This window comes from Hippocampus bargibanti, linkage group LG01 (assembly GCF_051943395.1).
Source record: "Hippocampus bargibanti isolate YZ-2025 linkage group LG01, ASM5194339v1, whole genome shotgun sequence".
Taxonomy (NCBI): Eukaryota; Metazoa; Chordata; class Actinopteri; order Syngnathiformes; family Syngnathidae; genus Hippocampus; species Hippocampus bargibanti.
This window is the reverse complement of record NC_142734.1, coordinates 29,975,295-29,992,320: the sequence shown is the minus strand read 5'-3', so window position 1 is coordinate 29,992,320 and position 17,026 is coordinate 29,975,295. Positions and strand designations below refer to the sequence as shown.

The 17,026-nt window shown below is 41.5% G+C and overlaps 1 protein-coding gene across 9 annotated transcripts in view; it reads left to right on the top strand.

The window, feature by feature from the left end:
• Window positions 1-17,026, top strand: part of prdm16 (PR domain containing 16) — a 175,564-nt gene that overhangs the window by 86,617 nt on the left and 71,921 nt on the right. For all 9 annotated transcript variants that reach the window (XR_016116589.1, XM_089009795.1, XM_089009741.1 and 6 more), the window contains exon 3: window positions 9,499-9,546. Coding sequence is in view for 8 of the 9 variants with exons in the window: in XM_089009795.1 (XP_088865921.1) it covers window positions 9,499-9,546 (48 nt within the window). In the remaining variant the exon portion in view is untranslated. The remainder of the gene's footprint in view (window positions 1-9,498; window positions 9,547-17,026) is intronic.

The following is a 17,026-nucleotide window of genomic DNA, read 5'->3' as shown; positions in this document are numbered from 1 at the left end:
AACGCTAATGGACGTTGTTTGGGAGCCACTGGAGCTGCCACCTTCAGCGCTGAATATGGGCGCTAAGCAGTTCTTAGCATTTTCGCATCTTTTGATGATTTCCTACCATGGTCTGTATTCAGCCACCCACCAAGACCCCACCACCTTCCTGGGTTGTTCATAGCGCTTGTACTGACTTATTTTTTTGCGACAAAGTTGCCGAAAAAGGGACTGAACGGGTCCTTCTTTCGCCCCGTCCATTTGGGGGAAAAACACTGGTGTTATTTTAGAAAGCACACTGTTAAAGATTGATGTGGACCTGGAAGAGTGTGTCATCGTTCCTTAACGACAGCGCCGAGACTCGGAATAAAAGCAGCACTGTGTTCTGTCCCTTTCGCCCCAAGGACAGATATGTTTCCTCAGCAAGCTCGCCACTCAACCCCCCAATAACTTGTCTGAGTCGTCTGCTGCGGCCACGGTGAGGGGGGAGAATAATAATTTCCTTCCTTTGAAACCGGTTGGTTTTGTCCTAATGTTATTGTTTATTTATAAAATCTGGCTGAGGTGTGTGTGTGTGTGTGTGTGTGTGTGTGTGCGCGCGCGTGTGTGTGTGCCCGCGCGTGTGTGTGTGTGTGTGTGTGTGTGTGCGTGCGTGTCTGCGCGCACCGTATCTTTATCTTTGCCGTTAAAAATAACTACCAAAAAAAGGTCAAGAGTGTTCACAAACATTTTCCATTGTGATTGCTCCAGTCTAATGACGAATGGAAAGTCCCAGTTCCAAATTGTGAACATGCAACCCCCTCCTACCACCCCCCAATAAAGTCATCTGTCATCATCATGCGCCAGACAGACAGACAGCAATAACGAAAGGTTCAGAGATCGCGAATACAGCACATCCCGTTGTTATGTGAGTGAACTGAGTGTAGCAGGGGACAATATTAAAACAATTAAAAATAAGCCCGTTATCACTAAGTGACTGAATTATGATGATAGCTTTGAACATCACATCCCGCCGGTGAGCTCGATCAAGATTGGATAAGGACTTGTATCTCTCTTGAATTTGCTGATAGTCAAAGTATTTGATAAGCGGTGTGGGGGGTGTGAGCATCAATCTTTGTGACAGAGATAGTCTTTCCTTAACGCTAATAGGGTTGTAAATGGGCCTCCCCTTATATGGCCCCCCTGCTAATAAAGTCATTTGTGATGAGCCCGAAGGTCAACTGAAGGGATGCGTCACCTGTTTTGTCTTCCATGATTATTATGGAGGAAATATTCAATCGACTTTGCCGAGTGTTGTTTTAACTTCCCGCTTCATGTAGGATATGTGACAGCGGTGGTTTAGTGCGACAAAGCCCACTATTAGAGTGGGATTGTCACGAGTGAAAATATGAATTCCCCCAGAGTGAGGACTGATGACGAAAATATCAGACAATGGCCTTTGTACGGCGGAGCGGGATTGCTACATTATCTCTGCTCACTTCTATCTTCTTTCGAGAGTCCTCAAGGCCACATCGGAACTGATGACTTGAGTTATTATCAAGACATGGTTGACAGGATGACTCTCACCACCACCCCTTTTTTTTCCTTACTCGATATCCTGAGACAACGTTACGCACATCTCTGGGGCGGGTGTATTGGAGCTGAGCTAATCAATTCATTAGCTGCATAAATCACAACAGCTTGACGTTTATTGTGGAGGTGATGGTTCGACCCTGTGGACTTGGAGACTGCTCCCATGGTGATAAACGTTGCCTATCTCGTCGCCGCAGGGAGACAAGAAGTGCGTGTACTGACGGACAGAAGGGTGGAGATGTTATCAAATAAATAAATGAATAGATAAATAAATAATAGAGAAATTGATAAATGAATGAGTGAATAAATAAATAAATAAATAAATAAATAAATAAATGGAGACAAATAAACCTCTATTTAAAATTTTTCGTACCGCTTATTCCTCAATATGGTCACGGGGGTTGCTGGAGCCTATCCCAGCTTTCTTCGGGCACGAGGCGGGGCACACCCTGAATTGGTTGCCAGCCAATCGCAGGGCACATAAAGACATACAACAGTCACTCTCACACTCACAATTTGAAGTGTTCAATCTGCCTGCCATGCATGATTTTAGAATGTGGGAGGAAACCGGAGGACCCGGAGAAAACATATGCAGCCCCAGGGTTAACAAGCATGCATGCATACATACATACATACATACATACATACATACAGACAGACATACATACATACATACTGTACATACATACTGTACATACTGTACATACATACATACTGTACAGACATACATACATACATACATACATACATACATACATACATACATACATACATACATACATACATACATTGTACATTGGGTTCTATCCTGGTTATCATCATAGCCGTTTGAAATGCAGCCAGTTTACATATTAAGTAAGAATATATTTCAGCAACTTTAACTGGAGGCAAAAGTCAATTATTTTGGCCTGCAATTATTTGAATAGATCATTTATTTGCATGTCTGCAATAATTTTTCCTTCTTTTTTGCGACTTGAACTGGGCTCTTCGCCGGGGGAAATAAATTGTCCACAGGCAACATCTTTTGACGAACATTTGGCTTGCTGACTAGTTTATAAATGCACACACGCGGTAGGGTAGCACATGCTCACATGTGCCTGTATATTCTTAACCACTGACATCATTCGATCATCCACCTCCCTCCAAAAAATTGCAAGGATTAAAAATTGCAGTTCCTATCGTCCATTTGCAATGGACATTTTTCTAATGTGCTTAGTCTTCATATTGCTTTCCAAATAATATGCATTCTATTAACAGCCATTAAACCATTATATAAACAATGTGTGGATTGAGGCCTTTTAACGTAAGTGCATGACAAACATATACTCCCCGCCGTTGAAGGAAGGATAGTGTCATGTCTGTCAGTGAAAGTATTTACGGTCTCGCTCATGTGAGTGACTTGTTTGTCCCACTTAATGAAACATATGAAGCAGAGAGTGTGCGTGTCCGAGTGTATTGGCGAAATAAACTAAGCAACTTGAAAAAAAAAATCACAGACTACCAGTCGTACAAAGACCGTTTTATGAACAGACGGCACTGTTTACATTCCCCCCCCCCGGCACACACTATACCATTCACCTCTGTCCTGCTGATGACCTAACTTCTAAGATCCACGTCTTCCCTGTAAACACGCGGGGGCTCACACTCGGACAAAAAAGCAATTGAGAGAATGAGGAAAGCCCCCCCCCCCCCTAAAAAGTGGATACTTAATAGCATCGAATGGGGAGGAGGGCTGGGCCTTTATAATTGATCTCTATTACAGTTACGACTACTTATTCGGGTCTCGCATTTGTTGTTTTTGATATACTATCAGATTGAAACTGCCGAAAATGAAAACAAAGTGGCCCATGGGCTCGCCACTATGGGTTTGATTTTCGCCAGCGTCTCCTTTTATTAACTTCTTTCGCTGGCCTTGACCTCTGTGTAAACCCTTGCACACGCGAACAACGACTTGACTATTGATAATAGTCACCATATTTGGGCAAATATGTCTGTATGAATGGCAGTGCAAGTGATTAAAATAAATACATTAATATACAGATTAAAAAATATGATTCGTGGAGGCCCGGTGAATGAGTGGTTAGCACATTTGCCTCACAGTGCAGTGGTCCTGGGTTTAAATCTAGTTCTGGCCTCCATGTGTGGAATGTACATTTGCTTCCCAACCTGCGTGGGTTTTCATTGGGTACTCCGGTTTTCTCCCCTATTACAAAAACATGTGTGGAGGTTTAATGGAACACTCCAAATTGTCCATAGGTGTTAGTCACAGTTAGTGTGAGATTGTATGGTTGTTCGTCTATGTGTGCCCTGCGATCGGCTGACAACCAGTTCAGGGTGTACCCTGCCTACTCCCTGAAGACAGCTGGGATCGGCTGCAGCACCCCCCGCGACCCTAAGGATGATAAAGCGGATTGGAGAAAGGTGTGTCTGTGGATGATGGTAAAATATTATTCAGAGAAGCCCAGTGATCAAGTGGTTCGTGTGTCAGCCTCACAATGCTGAGATGCAGGGTTTGATTCCGGCTTCGGCCTTCCTGTGTGGAGTGTGAGTTTTCTTTCCGTACCTGTGTGGGATTTCTCTGGGTATTACGGTTTCCTCCTATATTCCAAAATCTTGCATGGCCGGTTAATGGCTCACTCGAAGATCTCACTATTTGTGATTGCGGATGGTTTTATCATCTCTGTTTAGGGTGTGCTTAGAAACAGCTGGACTCGTCTCCAGCACACCCGCGACCCTCATGACGATAAGCGGATAAGAAAATGGATGTATACCCGAGCTGAATACGAAAATCTCTGTGCAATGTGGTGTAAACAGTCCAACGTGGCTTTACTGGCAACTGCGGTATATCAGATAAAGTAGCATGACCTTAGTTCAATCTTATATGCCCCCATGTCAAGAAGACCCTAAATCTTAGTGCTGTAACTTTTGCTTACTCCAATGCACGTGTCATAGAAAGAATCGGAGATCATTAGGTCCAACGTTGTATTATTTTTCAGCATCCTACGGTGTATCGATGAACCGCGCAAAAAAGCAGAATGTCGTATATCATCATCTGAAAGTCACCTGGCAGCCTTTCCTTGATACTTTGCAGACAATCCTCTCAGGGCAAAAGCCTGGTTATTTATTGGCCCTTAACCCTTTGGCTGTCACCGCGTTTCCCAGCACAAGATCTATTGGCGCGGCGTTATTCACTTATGATTATTACTGATCATCTGCCCAAATGACTTATCAATAAAACGCAGGCCAAGCAGATAATTTATCTGTACAGATTGGTCGATATCAAGCTCAGAGGCAAAAGGCCTTAAAAGGATGAAGGGGTTGGGACGTCAGGTGATGGATGACCATATATAGGCTCCGTTGAGTTTATAAGCCCTTTTAATATATTTGCCCTCAGTCTTATTTCGCTTGCTTGATTGCCCAAGTTCGTCTTGGGATCATCGTCATTTAAAAAAATAAAAAAATAAAAAATGGCTTTACAACAAGTGCTTCAACTGTCAAACACAAATATTTGATTCATACCAAGTCTATTTGTCAATGCAAGATCCACAAAGACTTTGAAATGATGACGGGGGAGGGGAACAAAAAACAGTCCGGGGTTAACGAAAACCCTGGCGGCATATTTCACTCTGGGATTTCTTTCTAAATCACACAAAGGCTCGTAGGGCCATGCGGGGTCATGGCTCGTTCTGTAAATACTGGCCGTTTGTATTAGCCAAGTGGCCGTGACTTTGCAGAGTCGCACAATGCTTTGTGGTGTTTGCTTTCCAAATCTAGCCTTTGTGCGCTAAACTCTATCTCACCACTGTTCCATCACGGGCCGCACCCTGCGTCGCCCCGTAGAGATGTTGGGTTGGGCGACTGTTAGCTTAAGCGCTAAGCTAATCAGATCCTTCTCCGGGGTTCTTTAAAACAAGCGGCAAAGTCACCTATCGCTGCTTTTGCTAATGTTCTGGATATAATCGTCTCGCAATTTGCTTCACGGCAAAGTGGACGTGATGATCATGAATCAAACAGCGATTAACCGGAATCGCTTTCTCGATCAACCGAGACGGACAAACAGGGGGGGAGCCAGAGAAAGAATGTTTCCTATCAGCACTCTGCCGTGTTTGCCTTGGCCAGCACACCTCTGCTTCTCTACTTATTAAAGTCGTCATAAATATTTTCTATCTGATGAACGCCCAGCTTCCTGCTATTTAACGGTGGCCGTTTTGGCCTGGTTTCCTCCTCCCCTGCCTCGCCACTGAAGAGCTCGATGGGCAACCTCATTATTGAGGCATGTTCTTAAGGGGTCATAGCCCTGGTCTTGTTTTGGGTCAGTTGTCAAGGGCACCTACCTCTGGGAAATCCCTAAAATAGTCAAATTTCATACTGTTTTGTCGGAGTGAAACCAGCCGAGGGTCGCGAGATAGTCTCTTGTTAAAAAACAGACTGCATTCATGGTGTATCTTTATTCAAACAGTCAAGAAAGGATTGCTGCAGGAATGTGTCAATGGGTTGTTATCAAGTGATAGCAATGGACATGTGAGAAAATAATACTGGAGACTTTATATAGGAACTTTTCTTCCTTTTTGGGGCATTCAGGTCGGGTCCAGTTATTGATTTAAACCCCTTTCCAAAAATATGGCTGCTTTTAAGGGGTGTTGATAAAGCGGGGTCCCGTGTTTTGATCAAATTAGATATGTGGCAGAGCCATTCCTCCTTTTGTACCCCTTAAATGGGTTTCTGTCCAATTTTTGGCTGCATTTTATTATTTATTTGTTTATTTATTATGTTGGTGCCCAGCACAAGTCTGGCGCAAAGTGCAGTGTAGATGTCTGCAATGATGGGGTTTTCGTTCTTTGGCTATACGTATTTATATGTGTTGTGCGGTTGCGCCGTTGTGCGAGTGAGCACAACGGACTTGGATCCTGGCCAGTCAAAGTTGTCAGCTCAGTGGAGGGGTGTAGTACTCTACATGGTGGAAGGATGATTTAAAACTTGGCACTGGAAAGGACTATACACATATATCTGTATATTTTCAAGTATGTATGTGAGAAATAACGTATTTTTCTTTAAATACTGTGCAATACTAAAGAGAGTGCAATTATTTATTTATTTATTCACGTGTTTATTTGTGTATGTATTTATTTATTCATTTGTCTAGTTAGTAAGCAAGTTAGTTAGTTGGTTAGTTGTTCATTCATTCCGACACACTCGTCGCACTCACACTCGTACCCTCAAATTAGCATTCATCCGAACCGAACTGAACTGACCTTTAGTTCGCTAACATTTGCAAAGAGCGACTTGAGCTTCTTTTTCCCATCCCTCCATCCCTGCAGATCAATAATCTACCCACTGAAAATAAGGCCCAGTCCTTGTGCCAAGAAGCTGCAAAAGAGCCCAATAAATGTGAGCAAAACTCTCAATTTGTGGCTTTTTAGCTGTGGCTCCATCCGACATGGGCCCTGGTTTAAAAAAAAACCTTGAGGTTTGTTTGCTGATGGTTCTTTTTGGAAACTTGCGGTTTTTGGTGACATTCGTAGCCATCTATTGGGCCGTACTGCTGTATTGCTTCTTATTATTCAGAGTTGAAGAGAATTGTTCTTGGCAAGACGGGTCTAACATTTTCCTATGGCACAAACCTCCAGTTGTCCTCCGAGGATGATGATGAGCAAGCTCACGTCAGGCTCCTCCTCCAGTTGCTACGGCCGTTGACATATCCTTTGCATCTGTGACTTGTATAAATAGATTATTCTGTCTTTGTCTGTTCTCGCAAGGCTCTTTTTTTTTTTGGTGGGTTGATACAACCCAACACATGTGCATAATGGACCTTTAAAAAAATCTTCCTGTCGCATTTCTGCCGGCCTTTCACATTAATTTAGTTCTGGAAATGAACAGAGATTTAACTCCGTCAAGTGTTTTAGACTGTGACACGTCTTGTAAAAACAAAGGCTTCTCCGTCACTTCACACTTTTTGCTTGGCGCTGTGTTTTCTTTGTGTGTGCGCTCGGTCATCGCGGCATGTCAATACGAATGGCGCTAAAGTGGCGTTGAAAGACTCCTGACTCTGTCCAATAACAAAAGCCGTGCACTGAAACTTTTTTTAATAATAGGAGCGGGTCAGTCTCTCTACTGCACACTGTGAATGCAGCCGGCGTGGACGTGGTGAGATACATAAACACACATTGATGCAAAACCGCTAATGAGCGGAATGGTTGTGCAGGTGGCTGCACTTTCATCAAGCCGTAACTGGATTTGTTTTTGGTTGAGGTCATACGGGCCAGGGAGAGAGTTACACACACGCACACACACACGCACACGCACACATACACACACACACACACACACACATACACTTTCTAATTACCCTCCTCGCGGTGTTTTCTCTTTCTCCGTGAGACATATTGACATGTCAGCGCTCAGCTCTGCTAGATACAGAACAAATGGACATTTTACTTCTGTCTATGTAGTGGAAAATCTATCCTTCTCAACATAAGCTAGCCTCTATTTGGACTTGTCTCAGTGAGCCGAAGCAAAAGTCACTTTGAAACGACATCTGCAATAAATCACAGCTCCAGCACCAGTCAGCGGCCAATCACATTTTCCCTCTTTAATTAATATTGTATTTATTTGCATGGTGGGGTTCTGTTGCTCTTTCTGTCTGTCTGCATCTGGGTGTGTGCATGCCTGTGTGTGTGTGTCTACAGTATGTGTCAGTGTTTTCTGCATATGTAATTATGCACACATGTGCATACTGTACGTCAGTGTTGAAAAGGAAAGGGAATCGCAATGTGGTTTTCTATCTGGGGTGAAACAAAAATGCCATTGTCGCTGTTCACTGTGCAGATATAATTTTTTCTATTAAATTGCATTGTAATCAAAGTAAAAAGTCAATGTCCATGCCTAATTGTTTGTTTTTTTTTTTTTTTTTGGGGGGGGGGTTGCTTTTGTTACTTTTATAGGCGACCCAACATAGTAGCTGGTACATTATAAGAAAGAGGAAGTCTTCTGCCTACGCACACATCCGACATCTTGGTCTCCGTCTCAGTGATTTATTGTCATCTTCATTCATAAAAATGACATTTCTAAGAAAATATGAACATTCTAAGAAAGGGGGAAATGAACTTTTTATGGTACGTTTTGAAGCTCACTTTTGTCAAGAGCGAAACCACCAAAATGAAACAATTTGTTCCGGAATGCTAGTCAACTTCAATTAGCTTTTATTTTTCAATATTTTAGCCATAACAAGTTATGGAAATGAAAATATTCAGACTCAAAACCTTGAAATAATGACATAGATGCTCAGGTTCTAACGCTAATTTGTAGTAACCATTGCTAACAAAATGGCAACCAACTATGATGTAAAGTGTAATGATTTCCTTTTTAAGATCAAATGTTTTTGACCAATAAATAATTCGAGCACCTTTGAGGACCTGTCTTGAAGATTACTTTGTAATACATTTCTCGAAAGAGCCATTTCCAACTCAATTTTGAAGAAGGCGGAGTTTATTAGCATTAGCATGAAGTGCCCTCTCACTTTAGCCGCGTCGCCTCATCACTTCATCATTCCCTCATTTCCCGTGGCAGACACTGAGGGCATTCTGCTACCTGCAAGTAAATCTTGCTTGAAGGCCTAATTAGCCACACACACATAGACACAGTCTCCGCTAAATTTCCTGCAACGCTGAAGCGGAGAATTAACGTCAAATCTTGGGGTTATTCATTCATCTGGAGGCGTGTGTGCGGTGCAATGTTTGCTTATGTGCGTTTGGGTGACCTCTCAATCCATTATTCTAGCCACCTTTCCACCCCCTTTTGTTGCCCAAAGGGTAAACGTGATGTACTGTGAGCGTCTGGTGCTCATGTCGCGAGCTCTAGGCCGAGGCCTTGTGCAACACAGAAATCAATATTCTCTTTTGGTGTCATTTCAGTTTTTGTCCTCATCATCGTAATTCTTTGTCTTTCCAGATGATGAATGACCATGACGAGTCTTCCCCTGACAGCTGCGTCAAAAAGGTAGGACCGCTTCGTGCGTGTTGAGTTGGCTTCATTGTTTTTGTTGTTGTTGTTTTTTTTGTTTTGAAACACGCCAGTTAGCAACAAATTAACCCAGCTGAGAGAGCAACAGCACACTGACTTGCAGTACAATGTTACTTAATTTCAATTTAAGATGAGTTTTACTCTTCTACTTGTTATAAACTAACCTGGTGACAATGTACCTCAAGAAACAATTATTGAGGTTCTAAGTTTGTTGTGACCATTGCTAACAAAATGGCCGCCAATTAGGATGTCAAATGAACATTTATAAATATTTATTAAAACATGAATATGAAGTACAGTCAAAACTGAAATTGAGTGTAGAGGAAGGGAAAAAAGCATTTTATAAGACATGAAACTCTGAAAACATTCTCTGTCTTCAGGAGTTCGAGATGGGCTGTGCGACAAATTTGTTGACTATAATCCTTCAATCTGTTGTCCTCCAAATCTGCCATGATTGTTGAAATTGTCAACTTGGTCAAATTCATAGTGAGAGATAATTTCGTGAAATGTGCGCCCTGTCTCCGGAAGTACAACGATGTACGAGACGAACCCGCGTTGTACATTTTCTTCGTAAGTTAGGTCTTCCCATGGTCCGTCCGCAACGAAAGACGTTTCACCATTTTGTTGGGAAAAATCTGGCCGTTGTCATGAAGCTCACGTTACAAAGGTGTTCGTTGTTGGCAAAATCAGCCAATGGATAATGAATGCTGTGAAATCAGAACTTTCAAATGTGAAAGTTGTCGGGCTGGAAACGTAGGAAAGGGCAGAAGATGAAAAGAGGTTGGAGGCATTTTCAATTAATTGCAAACATATTTGGAATACACAGTATTCTTGACCAGAGCATTTACATCCCACTGCCCAGAGGCTAACCACTTTATGAGTTGATAAATTTACTACGGGGACTCGTCAGCTTTAATCAGCCTGAGAAACTGGCTGATTAATTCCTTACACTGAGCTTTGTTGCCATCTTCTGCCTCTTTTTGGTGTTACACGAAGTTTTCAGACCAAACAAAGTACAGCAAAATGCATTGACGTGATGGAAGGACTGCTAGAATGTGTCATTTTTTTCGTTCCTTCAGTGACTTAACGTGAGGACTCGCCACCAACTCAAAAACAAGACTTCCGGAATATTCAGTGCGAGTCTTAAAACGTAAAATATAGCTATATGCGGTGGAACCTTTGTAAAATACGCTCAGTAGAAGTCATTTGAAGTGATTTTACAAATTATGGACATAACTTGTCCGGAGACGTCGGTTGTCCTTTAATATTGATGCTAATGTTTTGCATTAAATCTTAGCAAGCTCGCAGTCACATGTTTAAATGACAGTGCAGTTGAAAATATTGGTGTTTCGTCCTCATTTTACATATGCGTCCATTTTCTGGTAAACTTTCACAAAGAGTGGCACATTAATAGTTTGGAGAAAGCATGGCATGTCTTTTATGGGCCTTTTTGTCAATTTACATGCCTTTAAGAAGATAGGACAAGTAAATGTATTTTTTTTTTTTTTTTTTCCGTCTTGCAATTTTCGGATTCCTGTGTGGTTTGTACATATATTACGAATAATCCATCTGTCAATTTTCCAGTGTTCCTATTTTCCAAAATCAAATGCATCTGCGTGATCTGAAGTATGACATCAATGAAGATCTCGCATTTAACTTTTCCCAAACGTACGGCTCCTTTTTAGAGACTGAAATTGATAGGGTATATGAGTTTAATATCGTCATGCAGACATGCAAGTCACTATCGTTTTTTTTTTTTTTTTTTTTTTTTTCTTCAGCCGTCATCTGTACAAAAGTGAAGGTTTCGGACGTTTCGCCTCCTATCCAAGAGGCTTCGTCAGCGAACTAAAGTCTGACTGGTCGTATCGGCCCCATTTATATATCCCTAATGTCCACACATGGTGGCGCCGGACACAGTTATGATAGGTCCCTACTCTCTATGCAAGTCACTACTACTTTTTCATTCAAGGATCTTTGTTTAAAGAATTGACCACGTTGTCGTTAAACATTTTCCCAAATTAGCACAATATGGAAGAAAAAAATTCAAGAACGCCACGACACCAATGCACAGGCACATGTATGTAGACACATAGACACACATGCACACACACGCACACACACGTCATTTTAAAATCCCACAAAAGTGTACAATCAGCGGCAGAATGTAAAATCTAAAACACACGCTCTCGCCACACGGGTCATTATGCAGAGTGCGAGTTGCGGTAGGCCCTCACCGGGTGGCAGAAGGCCACATGCCTGTTATGAATATGAATGAAATTATGCATGAGCCATTTCTTACGACTTACTCATTCATCTGCTTCGTACTTAAAAAAACAAAAAAAAGAAAAAAAAAAGAAAAAAAACCTACGGGCATACGTAGGCATTGATTGTTCCTTTTCCACGGCTATATTTGATTAAGGCATAATGTTGAGGTAATTATATTTGGACTGTAAAACTTGATATATTTTGTGACGAGGTTTGTACTTCATGCGTTTGTCGTGGAGCATTTACATAATGAGCGAAAAATGAAAAACAAAAAGGAAGGAAGGAAGGAAGGAAGGAAGGAAGGAAGGAAGGAAGGAAGGAAGGAAGGAAGGAAGGAAGGAAGGAAGGAAGGAAGGAAGGAAGGAAATGAGTAAATAAATACCTTTAAACAAATACAGTAAAGTCTCGTTATATCGATATTCTCGGAAGTCCGAAAAAATATCGATATAACCGGGACTATCGATATATCCGACCCTGCGCGTATGTAATTTTCTCCTTGCGTTCATAGAAATAGTATCGTAATAAGCGGTACTATCGATATAACCGATATCGATATAATGAGACTTTACTGTATAAACAAATATAAATTGATATAAATTAATATAAATACTTAAAGAATAAAGAAATACATACATATAAACATACATAAATACAAACATACATAAATACAAACATACATATAAATAACTATAAATAAATATAAATAACTACAAATGACTATATATATAGTAAATAAGTAAATACATATGTATGAATAAATAAATAAAATACAAGATACCAATTGGTAGATAATTCATTGTGTGTTGAATATCAATGTGTCCTCATCTGCCATTAAAGGCACATCGATTCCTACTAAAAGTGCACGTGAGGAAAAAAAAACCTGCATCCTCCCATCTGGATGCAGACAGAAAATAATAAATAGATCTGCGATCTGAATCCCCTCCCTACTCAAAGCATTCATCCTCTGCTCATTCCTTGGCTCTCTGGCGAGCTTCGCAGACGAGACGGAAGGTGTTGTTGAAGCTATAGATGGCTATCGCAGGCCATCGTGGAAAGTATCAGGGATTGTTTGATTTGGTTTGGGCCGACCACACAAAACCCGACGATCCGTCTGTTTAGCTGTCTAGGCCCCGCTTACATGTGATCTCCCTTTGCACACACACACGAAACCAAGTCTGTAAAGGTTAATAGGGTGTCAGAGAAGGGCTGTTTCTCTTTCAGAGTCCCTGGATTTAAAGGTGATATAAAGATGGGGGTGGCGATGAAGACAGTCTATGCTTTGTGTGTGTGTCTCTGTGTTAATCCTCATCTTCAGAAGAGCGCTGCTGTCCGCCCTGATGTGTGTAAACACTGGCGCAGATCAGATGGCAGATAATGACTTCCAGATAGACACCCTCCATTCAGCCGGCAAAAGAAAATCAATGAGCACTGATTGCTTTTTTCCCAAGGCGATCATCTAGCCCGAAGGCCACTATCTTTCTCTCACCTCCTTTCTCACTTTCTTTCCTTGAGTTCGGTCCTCAGATTCAAATCGGTTTGTGTTGATTTTCGCAGAAGGTTAACCGCGGGAGGATTTCTGCCACTCTGTGCCACTTGCATGCGTGACTTTGAAGCATTGAGATGCTTTCCAGGAAGTAAATAATTGTCTGACAGTTATGCTCTCTCAGTAAATTACCGTATTTTCAGGACTATAAAGAGCACTGGATTATAAAGCGCACCTTCAATGAATTACATATTTTAAAACTTTTCCTGATATAACATGCAGAGCATTATAATATATTTCGTCGATGATGTTACAGCTTTGTGTTTGCTTTCAACATTTAGCTTGTAGTAGACATGCACATTCGACCATGACGTCCCTGATCCACCGGTGAAAAGGACGCTTTGATCCTCTCCTCTTTCATCTAAAATTGTTTCATGTCACAAAGAGGGTACAGAAAGTGCTTAAGAATTAATGAATGTGTCTTTGTGTTGTCATGTTTGTTATTTGTTGATTTATTTATTTATTTTTGTTCTTTTAACTTCAAGATGGTGTTTCCTTCAAGAGTGGCTGCCTTTCCAGCAGCTCCTGTATTTTGTTTTTCGACTTCTTTCTTTCCTTTCATCTTCCTTTCATAACTTTGCTGCTGTTCAATGTAAATGTCTCCACTGCGAGACTAATAAAGGTAAATCCAATCCAATCCAATAGGCATACTTTCAACCAATGACATATTTTAAAACCTTTTTCATGTATAAGGCGCACTGGGTTGTAAGGCGAATTGTCAGATTTTGCTTAATGTTGCAGGCTTTTAGGTGCGACTAATAGTGCCGAAAATATGGTACCCCAAAATTATATTTACATAACATTATTATAGGCCATTTCCACATCAGAAAGATGTATTAGACATGTTTTAACTTGTCATAGGTCCTAAATGGGACCCTGGTAGGAGTTGAAATGAACTCTGACCTTGGGGATGATTTTCCCCACTGTGTTAAAAGACATTACAGCCAAAGAGGGTTGGCTGCAGCTGTGGATCTGCATGTGCATACACTTGAGCATGAGATACCCCCCCCCCCCCCTTCCGCCCCTACCCTCGCTCTCCGTATCAAGCTGTAGAAAGGAGTTTCTAAATAGGGTCGCTAAATGATCCTCAATGTACGTCAGCCATTATGCGGACAGAGGGAGTCTCACGGGTCACAAAAGCAATCCATGGCTTCAGGCCATAGTTTACCTCCTGCCAACTCCACCTCAAACCTCTACACCACCTCCCCCCTCTCCCTCAAATTGCCTCATGATTGATTGATAATTATGATAATTTGTTAGAAATGATTATCTGCATATTATAATCACTGCCACCTCAGTGTGCCATGGGAGCATGTCATTTTTCATAACACTGAAAATCACAAATGCCCCACAGTTATAGGGATACAGAGCTGTGTGTGTGTGCGTGTGTGTGTGTGTGTGTGTGTGTGTGTGTGTGTGTGTGTGTGTGTGTGTGTGTGTGTGTGTGTGTGTGTGTGTGTGTGTGTGTGTGTGTGTGTGTGTGTGTGTGTGTGTGTGTGTGTGCGTGTGATCTGCATAGGTGTCACGTAGGAGAGAGGTGCAGAAATAATATTTGTAGTTTTCACTTTGCCCCAAGATGACTTCATGATGATATGGTGTCTTTCTTCTGCTGGGCAGGGTTATTTTTAATGGGTCCTGAGTGACATGTTTTTATATGGCTCCATAATCTGCGGCCCCCCTAAAACACACACACACACACACACACACACAGACAAATATTCTAAGATTGTGCTCACATGTTCAAAATCCTCCCCCTGTTGAGGAATTTTTGCTTCGTGGGCAGGATAATCTTTCAAAGCAGAAAATTGCCTCCTGACACCGTCTTGGTCATACACAAATGAAGTGGAAGTCATCGGAACTGGAGGAAGGCTCACTTCACTCCATGTTGGATGTCATGTTTGGTGTATATATCTGCAGTCCGAAATAATATACATTAATTAAAAAGTTTTGATGGGAAACCAGTGCAAGGGGAAATGTGTTCAACATCTGTATTTAACTTCTCTGTAAACTTTGTGTTTCAGCACTCGCTTGTCAGAAATGTCGATCAAGTTTGCAATAATCATGTCAGACTATTTATTTACTTAATAATATTTGTTTTTAAGACTCTAGAGGCACCATCGACGTCTGTCAACAGACATTCCTGATTTTCGAGGTATCTCATCAAGCTCAGATTTTATTTAGAGGTGTTTTGGGGAGCAGAAGGCGAGTTCAAATGGAATGAGAATTCAAACGGTCTTCATGTTTCATCTTGTGGGTTCCTGTAGAACAGGGGTGTCAGTCAATTTTTGCCACGGGCCACATTGTAGTTACGGTTTCCTCACGAGGGCCATTATGAATTTGGTGAAAACATTATCTCCTCCACATATTACATACAGAATGCACATCAAATTAACTCATTTGTTCTGGTTTTGGTTTTTCTTGCAAGGGGTGCCGATAAAGCGCTGGTCCAAACTCTATCAATGTTTTTCGCTTGGGGCAGCATTTTCCTTTTGTTGATGTTAGCACTCTGTTACAGCTTCAACTGTTGTTAAAGTGCAATATAAATCAATATTTATTTTGTACAGCGTCCCCCCCTTTCAAGCTCAAATAACTCCAGACCATATAATTCAGGAATTAATGTTTTTTTTTCTGATGAAAGAAGAGTCTTTGGTTTCTTATGTTGAATTGTTGATGTAGTCCTAAAACTCAATATTATGTGGGTCCTGCAATTTGAGGGAAAATGACAAAAAAACTGGCAGTGGAGTGGACACATTTTTGCACATCATCTGGCAGTGTTGTTGTTATTGAATAAGTAGTTATCAAATCTGAATTAAAAAATAATGAATAATTGTGTTTGACATGGGAAAATTACACATTTTGGTTCGGACTTTGTCAAGCATCATGGAATTTCACAAGTTTGACTTACTTTTGTGGGCCGAATAAAATAATGAGGCGAGCCAGATTTGGCCCCCGGGCCTTGATTTTGACACCTGTGCTGCAGAATGTTGTCATTATGCCTCAAAGGTCGGCGTGCGCGTGAGTGATACGGAACAAAAGAAGCATGCACATGTGTGTGTGCACATGTTTGTTTGCTGGGAACTGCTTTAAGCGTCTAATAGTCCTGGTCTGCCTGACACAGTTTGCACATATGTCTCCTGGTATTATGCCCCTTCCGTGTCCTGTTTATTCCATTTTTCATTCAGTCAAGAAATTGCGTTTATGAGCTTTTTCCTGCCATAATGTCTGCCCCCTCGAGTGTCAAAAAGAGGCTGGCATTTGGAATGCTGTCCATAATTCATAATGTGACAATTTTGAGGGATCAATTAACCAGTGTATGCATGTGTGTGTGTGTGTGTGTGTGTGTGTGTGTGTGTGTGTGTGTGTGTGTGTGTGTGTGTGTGTGTGTGTGTGTGTGTGTGTGTGTGTGTGTGTGTGTGTGTGTGCGTGTGCGCGTGTGTGTGTGTGTTTGCACTTGTGCACAGAGCTTGCGCAGACATGGTGAGACTTGTCGCTGGAAACAAGTCCAATTTAAACATTGTTAAGTGCTAAACTATTTCCTTTTCAATCCTCGTGAGGACAAATTTGAAGCTTTATGAATGTTGGAGATGTTTTTAAAATACAGTACTACTGGACATTGTCATTGTAGGTCGACACACACACATGTAAACA